General features: G+C 41.3%; 1 protein-coding gene across 4 annotated transcripts in view; it reads left to right on the plus strand.

Moving 5' to 3' along the window:
* The window catches only part of Nnt (nicotinamide nucleotide transhydrogenase), a 92,789-nt gene that overhangs the window by 43,889 nt on the left and 21,919 nt on the right, over positions 1-26,981 (plus strand). For all 4 annotated transcript variants that reach the window (XM_041646381.1, XM_041646383.1, XM_041646382.1 and 1 more), the window contains exons 11-18: positions 2,895-3,056; positions 4,832-4,942; positions 5,814-5,959; positions 7,523-7,718; positions 9,681-9,914; positions 10,962-11,122; positions 15,063-15,242; positions 25,259-25,418. In XM_041646381.1, the coding sequence (XP_041502315.1) occupies positions 2,895-3,056; positions 4,832-4,942; positions 5,814-5,959; positions 7,523-7,718; positions 9,681-9,914; positions 10,962-11,122; positions 15,063-15,242; positions 25,259-25,418 (1,350 nt within the window). The remainder of the gene's footprint in view (positions 1-2,894; positions 3,057-4,831; positions 4,943-5,813; positions 5,960-7,522; positions 7,719-9,680; positions 9,915-10,961; positions 11,123-15,062; positions 15,243-25,258; positions 25,419-26,981) is intronic.

Consider the following 26,981-nt stretch of genomic DNA (forward strand, 5'->3'; position numbering starts at 1 on the left):
ACTATGTTCATTGTCATGATTAATAAATGGAATACTGTTGTTATTCTTTGGATTCCATTATACTGGAATCCCTGATACATCTGACTTTACCATATGTTGCCCGTCCCTGCTCTCTGGGCTTGGAGAGTATATTGATTACCCAAAGTAACACAGTCACTTTGTTAAGTACTGGAGTGAAGGCAAGCGAAATCACATATGAGGTATTAATACATTTTACAGAAAACGTATTCAATATGGGCACCGATATTGCCTGTATCAAAGCTGCTGAGTAAGAGTGTCAGAGTGTGCTGATGCTGAACGTATGCAAACCAAGATCTTTTTGTAAGACACTGGTTGTGGCGATCTGTATAACTGGGTAAGACCGAGCAACCGAAAACTTGTTTGAATAATAAATAGTTTGAGGTAAGGGATAGCCTTGAATATTAGACTAGCATTCTAAGTTACCTAAGAAACTTTAATATTTTAATTTTGATTTTTTTCTTTATAACGGGTCACAAGTTCTTTGGTTTTGTTTTAGAGTCATCTTTTTGAAATTACTAAAGAATTACTGTAAAATAGTGAGACCTATTCTTTCTGGCTCTGTATCGTGAGAAGCTAAAATGTGGGCATTTGATTGGAAATTGCTTTCTTCCTCATTGAAGGAATGAAACAAGTTTAGATCTGCTTAGTGTCAAAGCAAAAACAAAACCAAAGCATACTATAACGAATTAAGAGAGCAGCAGCAGGCAGCATTCCTGTAGGCTCAGCATTCCCCGAATTCCCATGTGAGGCCAGATGTTTTAAAGCTAAGTGTGGAACTCTCCTTGAATAAAGAGCAAGGCTCAGCAAGGCGACCGAGAGGCTTCTGCTGGTGCGCGCTGTGAGGAGATGGGGCCGCGTCCCTGCTGCTGGTGCGCGCGCTGCGAGGAGATGGGGCCGCGTCCCTGCTGCTGGTGCGCGCTGTGAGGAGATGGGGCCGCGTCCCTGCTGCTGGTGCGCGCTGTGAGGAGATGGGGCCTCGTCCCTACTGCTGGTGCGAGCTGCGAGGAGATGGGGCCGCGTCCCTGCTTGCACTCGCTTGCTAAAGAAAAAAAAAGGAAATAAGATGATTTCAGATGATCGCATTGCTCTTGCGGTGTTTCCTAAGCAGGACCGTGAATTTCCATCTCTCTTTGAGGTGTAGAAGAAAATGGAGCAGGGCCTATGGGATAATTGAGTTTTTGAGATTTCCGTCATATTTATCGAGGCAAGGCATTTCTGCTAGATAATTGGAGCGTTGATAAGAAAACCTTCCTATATGTGATATCATTTGTGTCTTTGTCCATTGGGAGGCACTGTGGGTTTTGCTGAGTTAGTCCTTTCTGGCTAATATGATTGGAATAGAGGCGAGTATTTAATAAACACCAGGCACTGTGCTCTGTCCTTCATATATATTAGCTCATCTGTCACTTATAACAACTCAGTGACTTGGGAATATTCCCATATTCCTTTTAAAGATAAAGACACCAGGGTTAGTAATGTTATGAATGAGGACACTGAAACACACAGAGGTACATAACATGTCTAAGATCAGTCACTAGCAAGCAGCAGGATGAAGATTTGAATGAGACAGTCTGGCTTAAGACAACATGACTAATCATAACCCTATATAGTGTCTTATCAGTCACTGGAAAGCCAAAACATTTATCTGACTCTCTCCCAGAGATTTAGCAAGCCGTGTGTTAGAACTTCTGAAATACTGCATATGAGGAGGAAAATCTTCATTAAGAATAGTCAACTTCAGCCAGGCGGTGGTGGCGTATGCCTTTAATCCCAGTACTCGGGAGGCAGAGGCGGGCTGGTCTCTGTGAGTTCGAGGCCAGCCTAGTCTACAAGAGCTAGTTCCAGGACAGGCTCCAAAACCACAGAGAAACCCTGTCTCGAAAAACCAAAAAAATAAAAAAAAAAAATAAAAAAAAGAATAGTCAACTTCAAGGTAAATTAACGTCCACAGCTGTTTCTTCAGCTACGCCACTGACAAAGCAATAGCTCCTGCTGAACTCAAGGACCCTTATTCAGGAAAGGGTGCTTCCAGCTCCCCCATGGCCCAGTGTCTCTGTTTTTACTGACCACTAGGTAACCCTTTCTTCTGTTGCAGAACAGCTATCCACATGGTTGTTATTAAGGAAGGCGATAATTAAAAATGTATGTTCAGAGCTGGCTGCTTGTTTCTGCACATTCTTAATTTAATTTGTAGTTATTTTTTTTTCTTCTCTTTATAAAACTCTGTTTGCTGACTTGATGTTGAGGCTGGAGCTGACTGCCCTGGCCAGCAGTCCAGTCCAGACTCAGGAGCAATTGCAAAATTTCTGTCCTGGGTGGGTGGAAGCCATATGTTTCGGGGAGGTGCTGGAGTGAATGAAATCCTTCCTGGTCTTGGAAGCCTCTGTTACTCAGCCACAGCTGAGAATGACATAAAATTGGCCTCATAAAAGTCCTGTCTTGTAAAGGTTATATCCTGCCTGAGTAGAGTGTGTTGCTGCTCTTCTGCAGGCTTGTATAAACACATGGGACACTGTCAGTAAATGTTAAAACAAAAGGGGACAAAGTTAGGCACAGGGAATTGTGTAAATTGTTCTGAAGGTGGCTCATAAATATTACTAGATCTTTGCATTTCATTTGGGGGAAGTGGTCAGTTAAGGTAGATTTCGTCTATAATCTCCCTTACATCTTAATGGTCAAATGTCTTAATAATCTACTGGTTATTATCAGGGGAACAGAATGAAAGACATGGACTATTCTATAGTGTGTGTGTGTGTGTGTGTGTGTGTGTGTGTGTGTGTGTGTGTGTGCATATATGTGTGTGTGCATGAGCATGTACATTTAAGGTTGCTGAGGTCATTGCAGGCCATCTCACTTTCTCTTTCTTCCTCTAGGTCTCACTGGGATGCTGGGTTTGGGCATGGTGGCCCCCAACCTCGCCTTTTCTCAGATGGTGACCACTTTTGGCCTGGCTGGCATTATTGGTTACCACACTGTCTGGGGAGTAACCCCTGCTCTCCACTCACCACTGATGTCTGTTACTAATGCCATCTCAGGTTTGTTCTTTTGTTCTTTGCTCTTAGTCTGTCATAGGAGGTTTTGGTGAAGTCTATAAAGTCCATTTTCAGATCATGACTCCTGGTGTTTTGTTGCACGAGGAGGGTGGCCCTTTGTTCCCTCCTGGCTGCCCGGCTAGCTTACACCTGAAATAATCACACAAACTGTATTCATTTAAACACTGCTTGGCCCATTAACTGTAGCCTCTTACTGGCTAATTCTCACATCTTGATTTAACCCATTTCTCATAATCTGAGTTCACCATGAGGTCGTGGCTTACTGGGAAAGATTTAGCATGTCTGACCTGGCGTCTCCGTGGCGGCTTTTTCTCTCTGCTTTCTTCCAGAATTCAGTTCTGTTTTCTTCGTCTACCTATCAGGCCAAGCAGTTTTTTTTTTATTGATTAACCAATGAAAGCAACACATAAACAGAAGGACTTCCTCCACTAGTGTCTAGGGCAGCTTTATAGTGACTTGGGTGTTCCCAAGGGTGAGTGGGCTTGTCAAACTGGATGCTATAGAATGTGCCAGCCCTTCCTGTGTCCCCATTTCCAGCAGTGTGGATCCATTAATATTTTTTTTCCAATTATCAGGTACTTTAAGGAAAGGATTCCACTGATGAAATTTAAAAAACCAGAGGGTGTTTCACAGAATCAGTTGCCACACCCTTTAGGGTATTTTCTTAGACTCAATTAAGCAATCTACCAAGTTTGTGTAAGCTGTGTATGACTTTGGTTGATCATGTTGTTTACACATAAGTAATCTGTAGACAGAAGTTTCTGTCCCACCCAGTCCCACAGCCATAAATTCCCAAATAAGCACACAGATGCTTATGTTAATTATAAACTATTTGGCTAGTTGTTCAGGCTTATTAGTAACTACCTCTTACAACTTAAATTAACCCATAATTCTTATCTATGTTTAGCTATATGGCTTGGTACCTTTTCTCAGTAAGGCATTTTCATCTTGCTTCTTCTGTGTCTGGCTGGTGATTACATCTCTGCCTTTCCTCTTCCCAGAATTCTCTTAGTCTGGTCACCCTGCCTATACTTCCTGCCTGGTTACTGGCCAATCAGTGTCTTTTTAAACCAACACAAGTGGCAAATCTTTGCAGGGCACAAGAGCATTATTCCATGACAGGAGCCCCCTTGCTAGGGAATGGTACCATCAAACATATTTCTTTGGTGAGAGCTTTTACAGCAGTGCATGTGACTTCAAGGAGCTGTTCTCTTCAACCTCCAACATTGGCTTAGATGTGAGGGAATGAGACCCAGCTGAGTAGCCAGCATGGTGGAGCACACGATTATCTCTTGGAATGTCCTAGGCATAGCTCCTAGGATTTCTGTAGGGAGCACATCCAGTTTTAAAAAGTGCTGCATACAGGAAAGCTCAAATTGGTGGCAACCTGATCAATGCCTACAGATCATGATTAATTCCTTGTAGTTTGGTTGTCACATTTCCCTATAAGCCAGGCTCTAGTGACAGTGATGACTTACCATGATGAGATCACTGGTAGAAAATTGAAGGTCATATCCTCAAGACAATGGATGCGAGGCTTGTTAACTTTTTACCCACAATGGTACTTCAGGTAAGAAAGGTGCATAGGCATATTGTCAACAGTTTTGATCAGGAAGATTGCACTTATCATTTTGATGAAGATGTAAGAAGGCTGTCTTGTCTTTTGATAGGATTCTGATATGACAAGCATTTCGGTTATTCCATTGAATGTGGAGAGGTTCCTGTACTTATTCACCATGTTGATATTTTCTTTCTAGGTTTGACTGCGGTCGGTGGTTTGGCATTGATGGGAGGACATTTTTATCCTTCCACGACTTCCCAGGGTCTTGCTGCTCTTGCTACATTCATATCGTCGGTCAACATTGCAGGTAGGAGGAAGAAGAAAGAGCCCAGGCAGGCTGTTTTGGGTGACATAGGAAGCAAATACCAAGCCATGTAAAATAGACTTTCTGAATTTAAGCATTTGACTTTACCTTTAAAGATGGCTTCTCAGGCCACAAATGTTCCTTTGGGAGGAAGATAAAATATTTTGCCTCTCTGTATTGGTTAGAAACTGCACTGATAAAGAACCAATCCATCCATACCTTCAGCCACTTAAGGATGTCATGCTAGAAGCTAACGGGAAAACTGTGGAATGCATAGCTTTGCATTATGTTGACTTCTGCTATCACCGTGACATCTCTGAATAAGTACAACTGCAGATAGGATTTTAGTCTTTTGCCTTATCACGACTCTGTTTGTTCCTGATAACTGAAAGGCTAGCACACCACTCATGTATGACACTCATTTGATGCTGTTTTAGAGCTAAGAATTCCTTATTCTGTCCAAGAAACCTGGAGTCTTTTGATGCAGTGTTTTTCCCTTTATCATTTGCTACAGAGTCTGACAAGCAGAGTAGCCTATCAGAGAAAAACACTGACTTTTACTCCTTTGTATTTTCAAGCTTTTAAATGGCCATTTGCTTCTAGTCATGCGGAAACAGTTGGCCCTGCTTTGATAGCGAGTTTTCTTCTTAACTGGATTGAGGGTTCCCCATTCTTCATCCACCTTAAGGGAACTGGTTTTAATAATAGAATGACTGTTTTCTGAGGGTCAAAAAATATTACTTGGAATAATAGTTGTCACTCTGGATAGCTGGCAATACAGATATGTTTAATAAAGATATTCTAGCATATGAAAAAGGGTCATGCTGTCCTATGTGATACCTCTTGCCATTTTTCTTTCTCTTGATTCGGTAAGGTGGCTTTCTGGTGACTCAGAGAATGCTGGACATGTTCAAGCGACCCACGGATCCTCCAGAATACAATTACCTGTATCTCCTCCCTGGTGGCACTTTCGTGGGTGGATATTTAGCTGCCCTCTACAGTGGTTATAACATTGAAGAGGTAAGAGACCTTTGAGTGCTTTCGTTTTTACCACCGTATCGTTCTCCCTTCTGTGATTATTTCGCTTACAGAATTTAAACTATCGAGAACATTCAGCCCTGTCAGCAGATACAGTTGTAACCTGGAAATGCCCTGTTCCAACAGAGCATTCTGATCTCCTGAGGACCAGGAGTTGGTGTGGGCTGACTTACTTGTTTTAAGGTTTCACGTGTAGAAACTGCTGAGAAGACAGTCGTACTTTCCTCGTGAGCCTGTGGATTGTTGTGAGGGTACAGTGAAGTGACCAGTGGTCAGTCTGGAAACGTTTGCACTTCTCTCCTCCACAAATACATCACAGTTTTTATAACGAAAAATGTTTATAACAAAAGACATTATACAATGCATTTAAGAAAATATAGTAATTAAACATTTTTTTAAAGATGCATTTTGTCTTTTAATTATTATTTTGTGTATATGGGTATTTTACTTGCATACATGTTTCTGCAAATGCATTCCTGGTGCCCCAAGAGGTCAGAAGAAGGGGCTGGAGCCACTTTTATTAGAATTACAGACTGCTTTAAAGCCAGTGTGTGGGTGCTAGGAATTGATCCCAGGTCCTCTGTAAGGGCCGCCAGTGCTCTTAATCACTGAGTCATCACTCCAGACCCCTAGAATTTAATTTTTTTTATGTTGTAGGGTCGTGATGCTCAACCTTCCTAATGCTGCAACCCTTTCATACAGTTTCTCATGTTGTGGTGACTCCCAACCATAAGATGATTTCCGTTGCTACTTCATAACTGTATTTTTGGTAGCTATGAATTATAATGTGTTTTGGTGGTGTGAAAGGGCCATTCAACCCCAGGGCATTGCGACCAGCATACTGAGAACCACTGTTGTAGGGCTGGGGTGGTGGCTTGGCTGGTGAAGTGCTTGTTGTACAAGTACAAAGACATGAGTTTGATCCCCAAAACCTGTGTGGATAAAAACTGGGTGTGGTACTGTACATACTTGTAATCTTAGCACTGCAGAGGGGGAGACAGGCAGATCCTGGGAGGAATAGATTCCACAGTGAACTCCAGGGAGTTGAGAGACTCGAGTCTGAAGTCTAAGCTTGCAGCTTACTTCACTTCCCATGGATAAGTCATGTAAACCCCAGAAGCTTTTTTTCCCTTTTTATAAAGTGAAGATAATGGTTCTTTTCTCCCGTGGCTGCCATGAGAATGTTATTGTATATATAATTAAGGCATAGCTCATGGTACCAATGACATGGGTTGGCTATTTTGTAGCATTTGGACACTTTTAGTGTTTTAAAATCTAACAACCCCATTTAAGTTCAGGTGCTTTTGTATATTTGTATATACTATCAAATCCAACTTGTATATATGGCATAATTATAATTTAAAGTATGTAGTATATTTACATTCCTAGTGGATAGGAAAATATTTTGAAGTGCTATCAAAAGAGTTCATATTTATCTGTTGACTGTCTGAATTTACATTTTAGGGAATCGCGGTCCACAAGAGAGGTCTTCGCTGTGCTGACAGACTGAAGTTTTTAATAGCCTCTTTTCTTTCCTCTGATCAGATCATGTACCTGGGCTCAGGCCTGTGCTGTGTTGGCGCCCTGGGCGGCCTCTCCACTCAGGGAACAGCTCGACTTGGCAATGCGTTAGGCATGATTGGGGTTGCAGGAGGCCTGGCAGCCACACTTGGAGGTCTGAAGCCAGATCCACAACTGTTAGCTCAGATGTCTGGAGCGATGGCCATGGGTGGTACCATAGGTAAGCGCTGGTGGACTTTGGTGTGATGGCCATGGGTGGTACCATAGGTAAGCGCTGGTGGACTTTGGTGTGATGGCCATGGGTGGTACCATCGGTAAGCACTGTTGGACTTCTGCCTTCAGATACATTCATGTCCTTCATATATCTGAAGAAAGTTAGGTTCAGAGATTTAAAATTTAAAAAAAACTTTTTAATATTGGGAATATGGTTTGAGGACTGCATGGTTAGGAACATTGCTCCTTGGATAAAAACCACATAGCTTATTTTTATTCAAATTCTTATTCAAATACCGACATTTAAAAACATGGGAAAGTGTCCCAACTGAGCTAAAGAGCGGGATTAAAGACTATCCCATGCGGTATGAAGTTCTTATTTTCCCTTACTGACTATGTCCACTTACTGCTTACAGGATCGGGGACTGGGACACTTATATGTAGGCTCATCTTTTGTTCTGCCGATTATAGACAGCAGTAGACTCTGTTCATAAATGCTGAACACTCAAATAACACGTGACTGGGTAGAACAACCACTGTTTTAATTTTCTCTAGTAGTATGCTGGAACTCTTGTCAGATTTTCAGAATTTTGTGAGCTGGTTTTTAAAATAAAGCCATTATTAAAAATTAAATAGGGGATGGAGAGACAGCTCAGTGGTTAAGAGCACCGGCTGTTCTCCCAGAGAACTGGGTTCAGTTCCCATTATCTACATGGTGGCTCACAGCCATCTATAACAACAGTTTCAGGGGACCAACTACCTCGGCTGGCCTCCGAAGGTACTAGGCACTCACACAATGTGTAGACATACATGCAGGTAAAACACTCATATACATAAAGAAAAAATAAGTAAAAAATAAAATAAACTTAAAATACTTCAGAAACAAAGGTACCACTAATACAGTATACCCCTTTGTAATTAATGTACTAGACTTTTAAATGATGCTCTTAGGTTATTTGTGTTGGCTTACAGTAGAGACACTATGTAACAGCAGACTGTTATAATTTCTTCCCCATTTCCTGTTTGATGACAAGGCCTTGACAGGTTAAAAGTATTCTTGGCGAAAGTATTGACAAAATACAAATCCATTGTTTTTTGTCTAGACCTAACAAAATGATAGAAAAATTTAATATAACTTAAGTTTAAAATGAGACTATGGCGTTTACATTGTGATTAGCCCAAAATAAGCAAATATTCTTCCTGTGTTTGATAACTGTTACATCTTTAGTGAAGAAGTCTCTCCATATTTGTTACAGGGGCCAAGTTTTCTCTTGCATCTTACGTTTCATACCACAAACAGAAGTTTTTCTCGAATTACCCTTTTAAATGTAAAGAAAATGTTTACTGATATGTATGTGGGAAATGTGCTTATGAGTTGAAAATTCTAGGTTTGCTACAGGTACAAGAGCTTGGCAGAATCGACACAGTCATTCTATGAAATCAATAACTTTTTAGAACTTGGGATAAAGAAGGCTGCATTTGCTGGGGCATCAGAGCCGCTGTAGTGGTCAAGAGCACTTGCTGCTCTTCCAGAGGACCCGAGTTCACTTCCCAGCACCCATGTTAAGCACCTCACAACTATCTGTACTCCAGGTCCAGGATATCTGATGCTCTCCTAAGTCCCTACACACACACACACACACACACACACACACACACACACACTCACACTTGCATATTTTATTACTTGAAGGTTGTGCATTTACCTTTATATAAACTCGTACATGCATCTTGTGAGCAGGCTGGTAAATCTTTCCCAGCAGAGCGTTAGCTTTAGGCTGCCTTCCATACTTCCTCAGGAAAGCTGGTCCTTTTGTGCCAATAAAGACACTGGAAGGAAAATGGTTGTTCATACTAGGAATCAGGCAACGCTCATCTGCGACAGTGATGCAAACCCTGTCCTTCCGGTTGCCGTTCTCCGAAGGTCTGTCAGATTTAAATTCCTCCCTGGCCTTGGTGTCCCCGACAGGCTTGGCGATTGCGAAGCGCATCCAGATTTCTGACTTGCCTCAGCTGGTCGCTGCTTTCCACAGTTTAGTGGGCTTGGCGGCAGTGCTTACTTGCATGGCTGAGTACATTGTAGAATATCCACATTTTGCAATGGACGCGACATCAAATTTCACCAAGATTGTGGCCTACCTTGGCACTTACATCGGTGGAGTCACCTTCAGTGGGTCTCTTATTGCCTATGGAAAATTACAGGGTAAGTGATTTGACGTAACTTTGAGGTAAATATTCATCATTTAGGGCCAGGGTGTCCGTGAGTTTGTATAGCGCTCAGACACATGTAAAAGATTTTCCCTCAGAAAGATAATACATTTTAATTCTTAGGAGCTCTAAGCTTGCATAGAGCCATTTCTTCTGCACACAGCTAATAGTAGAAATTAGTACACAGACGTTTGTAGACACTAAGGGATATTTCTTAATACATATGATCAAAATAGCACCTCTCTGGCCTTTGCTTAGGGATGTCTGTATATGTTCTGCAGAAATGAACTTGTGTTTCCTAGAGTAGAGAGATTCTTATTATCCAGTAAGTTTGGTTAACGGAACTCATTCTGAAAAACAACACGTCTTAGCACTGTGCCAAGGCAAATTCTACTATTGCGATGTTGAATCACAAAAATGGAAGCAGAAGGAAAAATCCAGAGAGCCTCTGTGCAGCACGGTCACAAACAAGTCCCTGGAGAAAGTTGTTTGTGATGTAAAAATATGGTTTTTGCCTCTGAATAATAAAGTTATTAAATGGGGAAACTTCCATGAAACTTAAAAAAAAAAATCACAAGCGAACCTCAAGTCTTGCCCATTCTTGTCTCAGGCTGTTTCTTTAGAAATAGCTAACAGGGGTTCTTCTCCCTTGGGCCCAGTTGATAGCATTGGACATGCTAATGTCCTAGAATTCTGTATTGAAGTTGTAAATAAACAAAACCACACTTAATAACTTCTGTGTTGGTCATACAGAAAAAAAATCAATTTTTAAGATTCCATGACCTAGTAAAGAAATTATGTGGTCAAAAAGTAGGGAAAAGAACAGTTAAGTTGAACCATATTTTCTTGTCTCTGCTAATGTGTGTTATATATATATATAGAACTTTTAACATGTCTTATGTTTCTTATCTGGTGCTATAAAGTGATGTCTGAAGTACCACATTATCATTCTGATAGTAAGTTTTGGTAACTTAGGATTAAGTGACGTATGGGGTTTCCCACAGCACACTCTGGGTTCTGAGTAACCTCTGCTTTGGCCCAGGTGTCCTGAAGTCAGCTCCTCTGCTGCTCCCTGGAAGGCACGCGCTCAATGCAGGCTTGCTGGCTGCTAGTGCGGGTGGACTCATCCCATTTATGGCCGACCCCAGCTTTACCACTGGCATTACCTGTCTGGGCTCCGTGTCTGCCCTTTCTACTATCATGGTAAGCTGCTGGAGATGGAGAAGCAAATACTTGGAGGAGAGTCAGGGATATATCATTAGATTACAGTCTGATCATGTTTCTGTCTCTTCAAGATCCCCAACAGTTACATGCCCATCATTTTAGAATATAGAACTTTTTTTTTTTAAAATTTATTTATTAAAGATTTCTGCCTCCTCCCCTCCATGGCCTCCCAAATCCCTCCCCCTCCCCCAATCAAGTCTCCCTCCCTCATCAGCCCAAAGAGCAGTCCTGGTTCCCTGCCTTGTGGGAAGTTCAAGGACCTCCCACCTCCTTCCAGGTCTAGTAAGGTGAGCATCCAAACTGTCTAGGCTCCCCCAAAGCCAGTACGTGCAGTAGGATCAAAACCCAGTGTCATTGTTCTTGACTTCTCAGCAGTCCTCATTGTCTGCTATGTTCAGCAAGTCCGGTTTTATCCCATGCTTTTTCAGACCCGGGTCAGCTGGCCTTGTTGAGTTCCCGATAGATCATCCCCAATGTTTCAGTATGTACCCCTCGCGGTCCTGAGTTCCTTGCTCATGCTCCCTCTCCTTCTGCTCCTGATTTGGACCTTGGGATTTCAGTCCGGTGTTCCAATTTGGGTCTCTGATTCTGTCTGCTTTCATCGCCTGATGAAGGTTAATATTCAGGAGGATGCCTATATGTCTTTCTTTGGGTTCACCTTCTTATTTAGCTTCTCTAGGATCATGGATTATAGGCTCAATGTCCTTTATTTATGGCTAGAAACCAAATATGAGTGAGTACATCCCATGTTCCTCTTTTTGGGTCTGGCTTACCTCACTCAGGATAGTGTTTTCTATTTCCATCCATTTGTATGCAAAATTCAAGAAGTCTTTGTTTTTTACTGCTGAGTAGTACTCTAATGTGTATATATTCCATACTTTCTTGAACGTTTTAAAAGTACGAGAAGAAAATGATGTTCCCTTAACTGGCGATTTAAAGTTGTCACATCAGACACCTTTAGTGCTCTGAAATTTTCGTTGTGCCAATGTGCTGGTGAACGGGAATTTTAAAAGCCAAGGACTTAAACTCTGTTTTAACACTTACCATATCACAAGTTCTACAAATAGTGCTTCTGAGTTTGTATAATGTGTGTAAGGCGGCCACAGCTTGTAAGTTGCTCTCATGGTCCCTGGAAGATGTGATGTGGGATCCACTAATTATGTGTGATGGGTTACAGTTAATAAATCCAGTGTATTCACCGGCAGAGTTCATCCGTCCATGGGTGTTCTCTCCCTATCTTGTGTGGCTTTTGCATCTAATATATTGAGATAAACAGAGATTCTGTCTTTGTTGCAGTTTGGCATTTTATTAGTAGAGGATGCTATTACATGGAATTCTGTCACGCTCCTCTAGACTGGCTATACTCTGTAGATGGCCTTTACATTATAAGTTGAGAAAATATTCACAACACCTAGTAAGGCTATCTTGTGATTTCTTTTTAAATACCGACTCTGTGATTCAGAAACATGGGACATATTCACGAGTGATCATAGAGTTAAGGCATGGATCAGCACACACACTTTAGAACAATAAAAGGGACTTGAAATTCTGTCTTTGTGTCTTTTAAAATCCAGTTTTCTTCTGTCTTATCTGGTGGTGATTTTTTTGTTTTATTTTAAATAAAATCAAATAATTCTTATATTTTTAATCTAATCAAGCAGAAGTTTTCAAAAGTTCCTGTCATCAAACCTATAATATAGAAATTAAAATTTTAAATAATTGCTATTTTTGAGAAATGATGAATATATTTAAGAGGAACTTATTGCCAGTATGAAAATTTCCCTGTTACACAAAGGATATTTTTTTTAAATTTATTTATTTATTTATTAAAGATTTCTGTCTCTTCCCCTCCACTGCCTCCCATTTCCCTCCCCCTCCCCTAATCAAGACCCCCTCCCTCGTCAGCTCAAAGAGCAATCAGGGTTCCCTGTCCTGTGGGAAGTCCAAGGACCACCCACCTCCATCCAGGTCTAGTAAGTTGAGCATCCAAACTGCCTAGGCTCCCACAAAGCCAGTACGTGCAGTAGGATCAGAAACCCATTGCCATTGTTCTTGGGTTCTCAGTAGTCCTCATTGTCTGCTATGTTCAGCGAGTCCGGTTTTATCCCAGGCTTTTTCAGACCCAGGCCAGCTGGCCTTGGTGAGTTCCCGATAGAACATCCCCATTGTCTCAGTGTGTGGGTGCGCCCCTCGCGGTCCTGAGTTCCTTGCTCATGCTCCGTCTCCTTCTGCTCCTGATTTGGACCTTGAGATTTCTGTCCGGTGCTCCAATGTGGGTTTCTGTCTCTGTCTCCTTTCATTGCCTGATGAAGGTTAATATTTAGGAGGATGCCTATATGTTTTTCTTTGGGTTCTCCTTCTTATTTAGCTTCTCTAGGATCTCTAATTATAGGCTCAATGTCCTTTGTTTATGGCTAGAAACCAAATATGAGTGAGTACATCCCATGTTCCTCTTTTTGGGTCTGGCTTACCTCACTCAGGATAGTGTTTTCTATTTCCATCCATTTGTATGCAAAATTCAAGAAGTCCTTGTTTTTTACTGCTGAGTAGTACTCTAATATGTATATATTCCATACTTCATCCATTCTTCCATTGAAGGGCATCTAGGTTGTTTCCAGGTTCTGGCTATTACAAACAATGGTGCTATGAACATAGTAGAGCATATGCTTTTGTTGTATGATAAGGCCTCTCTTGGGTATATTCCCAAGAGTGGTATTGCTGGATCCAGGGGTAGGTTGATCCCGAATTTCCTGAGACACCACCACACTGCTTTCCAAAGTGGTTGCACAAGTTTGCATTCCCACCAGCAATGGATGAGTGCACCCCTTTCTCCGCAACCTCTCCAGCAAAGGCTATCATTGGTGTTTTTATTTTAGCCATTCTGACAGGCATAAGATGGTATCTTAAAGTTGTCTTGATTTGCATTTCCCTGATCACTAAGGAAGTTGAGCATGACCTTAAGTGTCTTTTGGCCATTTGAACTTCTTCTGTTGAGAATTCTCTGTTCAGCTCAGTGCCCCATTTTATAATTGGGTTGATTAGCCTCTCAAAGGGTATTTTTAATTACCTTTGGCTTATATACCCTCATAGAAACAAAACACAGAAATGGAGGGGTTTATGGAATGAATAGTAAAAAAGTCTGCTCCCCGTAGGCCTTTTTACTTCCTTATATTTAATAACTTTGAATTGCATCATGGACATTGTTAATGAATTTTTTAGACACATTGGATTCTGTTGTATTCATGTAGAGTTATCAATGACCATTCACAATTTAATTTACATTTTTTTGGTATTACTTTTGTTTTGGGGCAGCTAATTTGGTTAGACTGAAGTTTCAACTTCTGACTCTTTTGGGACAGTGTCTGAAACCTGTTGTTATTTTTGTCCTTAGCAGAATTGCCTGGAGTCTGACCCAGAGTTTTGCATATCAGCTAGAGATTTGGGTCGTGTTTCTTCACAGTATTTGTGTAGAAATCCTTCGAGCCTGCTCCTTTGTAGGATTTTCTTTTTCACTTTCCAGATGTCTTTGTCACCAAAACCATGTCCTCTGGATCGCCAGCCAGTCAGACTGTGGATTGCTGACCTTAGTTTTATCTCCTCCCCTTGATACCAGCAGGGGCCATCAAGAGCTGGGACATGAACCTGGTATCATTTAATTTTCCCTAGTGGAGACTCCTTTCCAGTTTCTGCCAATTTTTATCACTACTTCTGTGTGTGGGATTTTGGGGTGGTGGTGACAGATGTTCACGGTTGCTATGTCTATGAGAGAGTTGGTCATATGGCAGACTTGGTCATCGCCAGAAGCAGAACTTCTTCGGAAATGTGTTAGTTAGACAATTGGAGTGATTACGAAGATGTTGCATGTTAGAGAATTGATTGTGTATGTTCACTTGGGACTTTGCTTTGGTTTTCTCACTAGGGTGTGACATTGACAGCTGCTATTGGGGGCGCTGACATGCCTGTTGTCATCACCGTGCTGAACAGCTACTCAGGCTGGGCCTTGTGTGCCGAGGGCTTCCTGCTCAACAACAACCTGCTGACCATCGTGGGAGCGCTTATCGGCTCCTCTGGTGCCATCTTGTCATACATCATGTGTGTGGTAAGAGACGCATGTGGAAGAGAGTGGAAATGATCTCCTGGAGGCATGGATGTGCTTGATCCTTATTCTGTTTACAGTAAAAATAGATCTATTGGTTTTAATTATTTTCAGCAGGAATATGAGGGTTTTCAGAGCAAATTTCTGAGACTGATTTAAAGATATTCAACTACAAAGACTTAGGAAAACTTAAAGTCAAACCCTTTGAATACCTTTCTCTGCCTGGAGGGAAATACATAATGTTTACTTTTGGTTATTTTTTACCATTTTTTTTGTTTGTATAGTATTGTGTATTCACTTGTCTGACCTTATTGTATTTGTCAATTCTTTTTTTCCCTCTGTAGACAGGTTCCTGGTACAGAGCCCTGGCTGGCCTTGAGATTCTCCTGCCTCAGTCTCCCAAGTGCTAGGATTGCAGGAATTTGTGATAACACGCTGTGCCTAGCTTTCACTTAAGTTTTAAAATGTTACAAAGCTACATAGTCTTGCCTTTTTAATCATGAAAGATGCCTTTAAAATATATTTAGGGGGCTTTATAGTAATCTATCATATGGTTATACAAAGTTTATTTAATTTTCCCCAGTACTTCACAACTTAGGTTATTTGATTTTTTATTTATGTAGTACATCTTCATGTGTTTTATTGTTTGAAAATTTCATCTCTCTCTCTCTCTCTCTCTCTCTCTTTCTTTCTCTCTCTCTCCCTATCTATTTCTCCTTTTTCTCCCTATCTCTCTGTGTTTTGGTCAAATCCAACCCCCCTGTTGGGTATGGTAGCACATGCCTTTAATCCAACTTCTTGGGAGGAGGCAGAGGTAGGCAGATCTCACTTTGAGACCGGTTTGGCCAGGGTTACACAGTGAGACCTTGTCTCAAAACGAAACAATAATCCATCCCCCATTTCCTTCTCCCCTTCATGTCCTCCTCACCTCCAACCACTGTTCCTTCTCAACTTCCCCCCTGTTGTGACTAAGTCCACTTAATGTGCATGGTGTAGGATGACATGCCAGAGTATGGGTAGACTCTCTGGGACCACATCTCCCCCAGAGCATGGGTAAACTCTCTGGGATCACATCTCCCCCAGAGCATGGGCAGACTCTCTAGGACCACATCTCCCCCAGAGCATGGATAGACTCTCTGGGACCACATCTCCCCCAGAGCATGGGTAGACTCTCTGGGACCACATCTCCCCCCTGAGGCCCTGAGTTCCTCAGCTAGGGGTGGGGCTTCATGACTCCCTCTCATAGCTTTCCATTTTCACTCCTAAGACACAGTTCTTAGAAATAATGTACTCAATGTTAGAGACTTTTTTTTTTTAAATTTTCACGTGTTTCTAGACAGCTTGTTCTGACCACGCTCCTCCTGGTTCTCTATTAGAATGCTTATCATGAAGGTTTATGGTCAATGTGATTTTTTTTTTTTTTAAGAAACCAGAACAGAAAAGTAGCTATATAAATACTTCCCATCTTCCTTTTTTTCTAATTAATTCTCTCCTTAATGGCAAAAGGTATCTTTTTATAATTAACTATAAATTTGACAAGAAGTAACTTGCTTAAATTATAGTTATTATTTTCTACAGAATAGTTTTGGATTGCTGTTGAAGCCCATTTGCATTACTTTATAACAAACACGCTTAAAAAAACAAACTTGTATTTTTTCAATGTCTATATCTTTATCAAGTCTATGTAAGGTATAACTCTAAATATTTAAATTAAAAAAAAGGTCCCTTCCTGGGTTCAATTCCCAGCACCCACATGGCAGCTTATAATAGACCATAACTCCGTATCCAGGGGATCTGGCACTCTCACACAGACATACATGCAGGCTACATATCAATGCACATAAAATAAAAATAAATACATCATTAAAAGAAAGATCATTTAAAAAAACCTACCCCAAGGCTTACAAAGACATCTCGGGTTTACAGATAACCTTAATAATATATTTACGACAATTTTATACCTCTGGCTTAATTAAATTTTAACAAAAAAGATTATTTATGTGCTGTGGGTGTTTTGTCCGCATGAATGTCAGTGTGCCACTTTCATGTCTGGTACCTGCAGAGGCCAGACAAGGGCTGGAACTGAAGTGACATGGTTGTAAGCCATGTGCTTGGACTCAAATCTGGGTCCCTCCAGAAGCAACCAGTGCCCTTAACTGCTAAGCCATTACTCCAGCCAATTAGTTTTTTAAAAAATTTACTAGTTTTGAGAATTTTATACATGAACACTATATCTGTCACTCACAGTTCCGTCCCCTCTCCAACTTCTCCCATGCCATCCCCACAACTTAAGATCTTTTCTTCTGTAGTGTAGGTATGCATATGTATAGCTAGCATACTGAGTCTCCTTAGTGTTGCTTATATATACATATGTCCAGGACTGACCATTTAGGATTCCTTGGAGGAACTGGATTCACTCTTTCTCAGTAGCCATTGACTCCCTGTAGCTCTCCACCGAGGGTGGGAGCTTGTGGAACTTCCCCCAGCCACATTGGTGCTCAACTCACGATGTCATTATGCCAGTCTTGTTCAGGCGACCTTCTCGCTGAGCTTTCAAGGTTGGCTTCCCCTTGTCACATCTAGGGGACTGTCCAGCAGCAGGCCCATCCTCTTCCAATGTCCTTCTCAAGCGTCATCCTCTGGCTGTTACAACGTTTCCATCTCCTCCTCCTGTTTCCCCTGAGTCTTAGGTGTGCGGTCTGCACTGCAAACACCATCATTTGGGGTTGGGCACCCCTCGGTCACTTAGTCTCTGTGTCTCGGCCACTTGTGGATCTTTCTAATCGTCTCCATGTGTTACACAAAAGAGCTTTCAGGATAGGAGGGGAGAGCTACACTTACCTTGCTTCTTTGGTTACATCGGGTTACAGAATACCTTCATTTTAACATTTGAGCATCTTATTTTCCTTGAGAGATATCAGGTTAATTAAAATACTGAAGTTACCTTTTTGTAATAAAAGTATTTTTTTTGTGTTTTTGCTCATCTTGTAAAACAGGGCTCGGCAGCCAGGTTTTTTTTTTTTTATTTAAATTTATTTATTTATTAAGGATTTCTGCTTCGTCCCCGCAACCGCTTCCCATTTCCCTCCCCCTCCCCTGATCAAGTCCCCCTCCCTCATCTGCTCGAAGAGCAATCAGGGTTCCCTGACCTGTGGGAAGCCCAAGGACTGCCCACCTCCATCCAGGTCTAGTAAGGTGAGCATCCAAACTGCCTAGGCTCCCACAAAGCCAGTACGTGCAGTAGGATCAAAAACCCATTGCCATTGTTCTTGTGTTCTCCGTAGTCCTCATTGTCCGCTATGTTCAGCTAGTCCGGATTTATCCCATGCTTTTTCAGACCTAGGCCAGCTGGCCTTGGTGAGATCCCAATAGAACATCCCCATTGTCTTAGTGTGTGGGTGCACCCCTCGCGGTCCTGAGTTCCTTGCTCATGCTCCGTCTCCTTCTGCTCCTGATTTGGACCTTGAGATTTCTGTCCGGTGCTCCAATGTGGGTCTCTGTCTCTGTCTCCTTTCATCGCCTGATGAAGGTTAATATTCATGAGGATGCCCATGTGTTTGCCTTTGGATTCACCTTCTTATTTAGCTTCTCTAGGAACATGAATTATAAGCTCAATGTCCTTTATTTATGGCTAGAAACCAAATATGAGGCAGCCAGGTTTAATACAGCCTGACTATTATGCTTGTAGCAGTTCCCAAGTAGTTCGGAAGATTTGGGATGTGGAAACTTTATATCCTGTTGAGAACTTAACTTCCAGGCTCTGTGGTGTTTCAGTTACAAGTACCTTTAAAGGAAAGTTGCTTTTAGTTCTTTAGAAACAGTTTCCTTCCAAAGTGGGCTTCTAAACCATCTTACTGTGTTTCAGTTGGAAAATTCAAGTGAACAGCAGGGGGCAGCAGATCTTCACAATTACTTAAAGGCCATTTGTCAGAAATATGAGTTTTGAAATCAAATTGCAAGATTTGAGTTATTTTATCTTTTTTTTTGGCCTGATTGTTTTAGACAGTATATCACCACATAGCTAAGACTGCCTCAAATTAAGGATCCACCTGCATCAGTCTCCTGTGTGCTGGGATTATGGGCATGTGCCACCACGCCTGGCAAAAGACTTGAATTCTGTCAGTGCTCGTGGCCTTTCAGTACAGGAGGATGGAGGAAGGACTTAAATGTAGCTCTTGAGAGGGCATCCTGAGTACCCTTCCCATTTTCACCCGTGTTTCTCTCATGGTTTTCTTTAGATTATTATTGTTATCATTATTTTAGCAGTTTATATTCCAAGTTTCTAAACTGTGTCTCTAACTTCTTGCCTTCTCCTCCCTGTCCAGTCTCTTTTTGCTTTTGTGGTCACAGTTGCACAGTAACTTCCCCAGTAACTCAGATGTTGTAACTATAGTAACCCAGGAAAAGGTGCTGGTCACACACACGCTCTTCTGTATGCTCGTGTAAAACGACCTCCTCTTTCTCCCTTTGTTCTGTCCTTTCATATTTTAGATGCTTTATTAGTCCTGTGCGTCTTCTTTTTTCACTGCCTCAGTTGGACCATAAGACAATAAGTGTTCTAGTTTTGTGAAGAACAGCTGGAGGGCGGGCTGTAAAAGGACAGAAACTAAATATTTTAGGGAAGAGAACAGATTTTAAGAATTCAAATGGCCTCCTGTTTTAGTTAGGGTTCTGTTGCTGTCATAAAACACCCATGACTAAAAACAATTTGGGGAGGAAAGGGTTTATTTTGCTTACATGTCCACATCACAGTCCATCACTTAGGAAGTTCAGGACAGGAACTCAAGGCAGGAGCTGATGCAGAGGCCATAGACGGAAACTACTTACTGGCTTGCTCCTGATGGCTTGCTCAGTCTGCTTTGTTATGGCACCCAGGACCACCAGCACTGGGGTAGCACCACCCAGAGTGAGCTGGGCCCTCCCACACCAATTGTCATAATCATCAAAAAAAAAAAAAGTGCACCACTGACCAGTCTGGCGGGGGCATTCTCTCAATTGAGATTCCCTCTTTCACAACGACTCTTGCTTAAATCAAACTAACACAAAACTAATCAGCACACACCCTATGAATCAAAGCGTTTTGCATGATGAATACTTCATGGGGAGAAAAAAACTCAAAAACCATTTAAAATCTATTCTAATGGTTGTAGTCAATTCATTACAGCACTTAAAAGCTTACAGTTATTAATCTATTACTTTTTTTGAAAGACAGAGCCCTATTTAAAAAGTTAATAAAAGTATTTAAAATCTTCAATGAAACCACATCAAAAAAAAAAAAAAGTCCAGTATCATCCATACAACAATACAACAATTACTAGGCCAGGGACAACCTTACAGAGACAGTTATACAGCCTGGGAGGTCTAGCAATACGAAAGGGCGGAGAAGGAATGTGGAAAAGAGCCACACTTTAATAAATTTAATAAACGTAAATTTCAAAGATGATGGATAAGGGGATAAGAGAAAGTTTGATGTTTTGAGATCTTATACTAATATGTTCTTATAGCTTTCTGGTATCAAAAATATATGAGATCAGATTAATACTATTAATAATAATAATAATTGTGTGTATGTGTGTTTATTTGGATTTAAGGACAGCTGAAGCCTTAATTAAAAAGACTACTCCACGGCCAGATGTGGTGGTGCACACCTTTGATCTCAGCACACGGGAGGCAGAGGCAGGTAGATTTCTGTGAGTTTTGGCTAATGTGGTCTATATAGTGTGTACCTAGCCAGCCAAGGCTACACAGTTTAAAAACAAACCAACAAAATCCAAAAAAACCTCCTACAAAAGAAGCATAGCAGCACACATTTGGGAAGCTGAAGTAGGAAGATCCTTGAGCTTTGCAGGCAACTGGGATTCCATGGAGACTTCAAGGTCAGCTTGTACCTGTGAAGATTCTGTTTCAGAGAGAAGGTTATAGAAGTACAAAATATCGGGAATTTGGTTGGGTAGAAAAGGTTAAGGGGAAATAAAATGACATAATTCCTAGTCATCATTTAACTGTTAACATTTGATATTCTAGTTCCAGATCGTCGTGTTCATGCTCACCCTCTCTTTAATGTATTATGCTATTCTAATATTTAATTTTATAACTAATACATTTTATGCATCTACACATTAGTATATAAATATGGCTCTATCATTATATATCCAAACTTCTAGTACGAAATGTCTTGAACTTTGTTATGGTTGCAGTGTTCCTCTATGCATCAGTACAGGGAAATGGCCCGAGGGCGTGGGGCCTTTTTTGTTGGCTTCTGCTGATGCTGAGAGGATCCAGGGAACCTTCACAGCCCAAGCTCTTATTGGTGATGGGCACTGTGCACTTCCACTGCTCCCTGCACTCCCACACGCAATGATAGCCCAGTGAGAAACAAATAAAAAACAAATTGAAAACAAGTCTGCCATATTTTAAGGCATTAAAAGTAGATGTTTTTTCTTCTCCCTAAATTTCTCTTGTAGCTGTCATTTTCCTTCTAGTGTCATGGATTTGTTAAAGGGCATTAAAGGGCAATTTTGTTAGTTTACCTATTATTTTGGTGCCGTCTATGGGTATACTAGCAGATGCTATTAGAGTCCATATGGTACCAGTGCATTGACCTTCTGTAGTGTTTACTGAAGCAAACATGTCAGTCCAAACCAAAGCAGGGTGGTTTTATTATGTGGGAACAAAAGGAATGCTCCCCAAGTGACTAACCACAATCTCGAAAATCACATTTTTCTTCTGACAGTGAATTCCTCTGGGTAGCCTCTGAACCCAGTGCTGTGGTTACACAACAAACCATATAATAAAAACTGAAAAGACATTGACATTGTCCAAACAGCAAACTCATATCCATGATTTGCTTTATGCCGTGCCATAATAATCAACCTCTTTATGATTCCGTAGTCCCTCTGCTTATATTATCACCTGGGAGATGGAGCTCTTAGCAAACTGGAAAAGCATTTTTTTTTCAGACAAAAACCAACCAAACAAACAAAAAACTCTCTTTCTTTTCAAATGGATATAGAACAGAATGAAGGAAGTCAAAAGTCAAGCCAAACAGAATTTTATTTTATTTTTTTCTTTGTGATTGACTAATCAGTATCTACAGAACATTGAGACGAGAGACAGTACTGAATGGTATATATGCTATTGCTTTGGTTTTTGGCTATTTTATAACCTTTCTTTTGTCTTCAGATGAATTTCTTTCAGTGTAGCTAGAATTATGTGAGTTAATGATCTCTTTAATGGAGAACACAGCCTTCATTATGGGACTAATTAGCTCAAAAGGAACAGACTCGGACAGTGTGGCAATTTTTTTTCTTTCTTGGTCTTGGAATCTGAGAACCCCTCAATCTGTGAATAAATGGCCACAGGATGGTCTCATGAATCACTTAAGGAAGCAAATAAAATAAGGGAGGAAAAAAAGAGCAACACAAAGCTGTAAACCCTAAACATTTGTTGTGAACACAATGTTGCAATGGTAAATTAAGAGATGAAAAGTAATGTAATTTTTAAGAGACCACATGGAATTCACATAATGGTGATATAATTTTGCTTTGCGTTTAACGAGTAGACCTTGATTGTTCAGCCACTATTTTTTTCTCCATTCCAAGTGAGTGAGTGCACTTTCATTAAATGTCCTCAGAGATTCTTTCTTCCTCTCTCGGTCCGTTTCATAGGAGAAACAATGCTTCTTCTTAGGCCAAGGCAGAATGGTGGGCTCCTGTCCTCCCACATCTCTCTCCACGCCATGTGCTTCTGTGATCTGTTGGCGTGGTCATAAATTGATGAAGACTCGTTGTCCATTGGAGAAAAGTTCTCTCTAACAGGAACCTCGATGTCTAAATAGTTCTGTTTTGTGTGTGCATGAATGAGGTGTATGCATGTATGTCTATGCACATGTGTGTGTTGGATCACATAGGTCTGTATGGATGGAGAACAGAGGGGACACTGAGGGTCTTCCTTTCTCACTATATGCCTTGATCCTTCCAGGTAGGGTTTCACACTGAGGCTGGAGCTCACGGTTTTGCCTAGGCTAGCAACCCACCTCAGGGCTGCTTCTCAGTGCAGAGGTTGCTGTTGTATGTGGGACCGTGCCCAGCTTTTGGGGTAGGGGGTGAGCGTGGTAACTAGGATCTAAACTCCTGTCTTCATGCTTGCTCAGCAACCACTCTTAACCACAGAGCCTTCTCTCCGGCCCCCAAAATAGATTTTAAAAATTAATTTTTAATGGCAAGAGTTTAGTAACATAGTTTTCGATAATTGAATCTCTGAATGTTTTAATCAAAACTGGGAAAGATTTATAGACAGCAAAATCTGAATGTTTGGGGAGTCCCGGTTATGACTATTTCAGCTTTAATTCAGGAGTTTATAAACTTCCTGCCAGGCTGGGATTAGGATGTTAATTCAAAACATCAAACTTTCTCTTATCCCCTTATCCATCATCTTTGAAATTTACGTTATTTATTAAAGTGTGGCTCTTTTCCACATTCCTTCTCCCCTCTTTCGTATTGCTAGACCTCCCAGGCTGTATAACTGTCTCTGTAAGGTTGTCCCTGGCATAGTTATTGTTGTATGGATGGCCTAAATTTTTTCTGATGTGGTATTATTGAAGATTTCTAAATACTTTTTTTTAACTTTTTAAATAGAGTATTTCCATTGAAACAAAGTAATAGATTAATAACTGTAAGCTTTTAAGTGATATAGTGGGTGAACTATAACCATTGAAATAGGTTTTAAATGGTTTTGAGTTTTTTTTCTCCCCATGTAAAACACTTTGATTCATGAATAGTGTGTGTGCTGGCTAGTTTTGTGTTAACCTGATATAAGCAAGAGTCATTTTGAAAGAGGAACTCTCAATTGAGAGAATGCCCCTGCCCGATTAGTCAGTGGGCAAACCTGTGGTGTGTTGTTCTTGATTGATGATTGGTGTGGGAAGGCCCAGCTCACTCTGGGTGGTGCCACCCCAGAACTGGTGGTCCTGGATGCCATAAGAAAGCAGTCCTGGCCTGAGTTCCTGTCCTGAACTTTCTCAGAGATGGACTGTGACATGGACGTGTAAGCAAAATAAACTCTTTCCTCCCCAAGTTGCTTTCAGTCATGAGTGTTTTATGACAACAACAGAACCCTAACCAAAACAGGAGGCCATTTGAATTCTTAAAATCTGTTCTCTTCCCTAAAACATTTAGTTTCTCTCCTTTTACTGCCTGCCTTCCAGCTGTTCTTCACAAAACGAGACCTGTTATTATCTTTTGGTTCAGTTGGGGCATTTGTAAGGGTCGTTCTTGGATGGTTATAAGTAAGCACACTTGGAATAATAATCCTCCTGAGGTTATCTTACTAGTGAAAAGGGTGAGCCCAAACTGAAAGCAAACCACCTGCTCAGCCACCACTTTGTAGGTGGAGCCTGTAGGAGCACGTAGAATGGTGGATCATCTGCTTTAAGATGACCAGGTGCAGGATTCCATGAGCTGTAATAGGTTTGGAAATGAGAGTGTCCACACTCACGTTCCCCCCCTTGAGTGGAGTTTTAACGAAATGTGTCATTACCACTGGAATCCCTTCCGGTTGTCTTCTGACATATTGTATGCAGTAGCAGAATCTACTGAAGAGACAGATGAGGTCATTTTGTGGACAGTTTTCTTCTTACTAATAAATATCTCTGGTTCTCTTTCACTCCAGTGAAATACATTTAAATATGGAGAGAGAAGTTGCTCATTCAGTGTCTAGATGATAATAGCTCATCTAAAATTTTCATTAATTTTTATATTTTGCACTTAGTTTCTATTAAAATATTTGTTTGACATCTTTTGAAAACATATTCGCATGCAATCGACCTGTTTAAAATTGATATGGTCCTCAGATGTCTCTGTTATTTAAGTTTTGAACTGATTTTTGAAGCCAGTCTGGCTAAAATTTTTTAAATAATTGAATAAATCCCTTTGAAATGATGTTGAATTTCATGTACATACACTTCATGGTATTCTGGAAGAATAGCCACACTCTCATAGGTGACTGTTTTTGCCCCTTAGGCAATGAATCGCTCCCTGGCTAATGTGATTCTTGGAGGTTATGGTACATCTTCAACAGCTGGTGGAAAACCGATGGAAATTTCTGGCACACATACAGAAATCAACCTAGACAATGCAGTTGAGATGATCCGGGAAGCTAATAGCATTGTTATTACTCCAGGTAAAAAAGTAAAATTTACGCTGCATGGGTGTTGCAGTTGATTACATTGAGTAATATGGGAAAGAGAAATTGAAACCTCATTAAAAATTGTATTAGTTCTTTGAGACTTTCTCACAGGTTTGGGCACATTCATCCCCATCTCGTCCCAGATCCATCTTCCTTCTCTACTCACCCAACTCTTTGCTTTGTTTTGTTTTTCTCTTACGTGATTACCCAAGTTCTAAGTGGATGTGCGGTCCTTCCTCTGGAGCATGGCTAACTCCCCAGGAGCCCTGTCTTTCGCAACTCCCAGCTGCCAATAACTCCATTGCTACGAGTGGGGTTTCACGCTCAGCCCCCATCTTTATGTCGGGATGTGGTCTGGATAGGCATTCGCAGTGCCGTGACAACCACCGTGAATTTGTGTGTGCAGCTTGCCCGGCTGTGCCCAGAAGAGGATGTTTCCTTTGTAGCCATCCACCACTGCCAGCTCTGACTGAGGCTTCCTGTCCCTTCTGCCATGATCCCCAGGAGCCTTGGGAAGAGTGGCTATAGGAAACAAGTCCCACTTAACTGAGCACTCTGCAGTCTTACGCTCTGCACCTTGACCATCTGTGAGTCACTGTGTTCTTCACAGTGCGAGGAGAGGCTTCCCAGCTGAGGGCTGAGGGATGCATTGATCTACGGGAACAACAATAAATCTGCAGGAGTCAATTTAATTCTGTGTCCAGTTAGCAGCATGATAGTAGATTTTCTTCTAGGGCCTGTGGCCTGTGTAGCCATAGGAACCTTCTTCTTTTTGAAAACATAATGGAAACTGTAGCAACTTAATGGCCATTGAGTGAGAATATAGAGAACTCGCAGTTTGGGCTAATTAATATTGACGTAGCATGTAGCCATCTTTTTGGACTCTGTGCACATGTGAAGTTATTGTTGAGTCTTGTTTCTGGTCAATGTTAGGGTCTGTAAGATTACATCAGGTATAACATGTGGAAGTGTCGGGCTCATTCATCAGACTCAGTTAAGCGTTTGTCTCTTCAAAAGTGATTTGTTTAAAAGCTACATCGCAGATCTTTGTGGTTTTCTGCAGTGGTCTCCTTCTATTGCAAAGTGAAGTTTCTGTGATGAGGGATGAGACCCGCAGTCATATGTGGGCATGAGGACAAATGTTTAGATCGTTGCTAGGGTTACCCTGGGCAAAAAAGAATGCCAAGTGCGTTACGACAGCGGCTAAACTGAACTGTGTAATAAGTGGTTTCTGATCAGACCAAACAGTGTGATTTAGGAGAAAGAGCTCCTCTTGGAGCTGTCGTCCTGGAAGTGATAGACTAGAAGGGACTTGTCATGGGGGTCCCACTATGCCACCTTTGTACTTACTTACTTTTGCCTCTAACAGTCTGCACGATGCAGGCCAAGCCGTTTACTCTCTCTTGGTTTCAGTTTTTAACCTGTAAGCCTTAGCTCAGTTCTTCATGCTTGTCAGAGAATGTCAGATGAAGATTTTAGCTCTGTCATGCCATTAGAGGAGGTTTTCCTGAAGGAAGACTGCTGGCTTGACATATGGGCAATTTACTGGTTGAGAAC

Source organism: Microtus oregoni, unplaced genomic scaffold (genome assembly GCF_018167655.1).
Source record: "Microtus oregoni isolate MIOR12 unplaced genomic scaffold, Mior012 000132F_ref0000261, whole genome shotgun sequence".
Lineage (NCBI taxonomy): Eukaryota > Metazoa > Chordata > Mammalia > Rodentia > Cricetidae > Microtus > Microtus oregoni.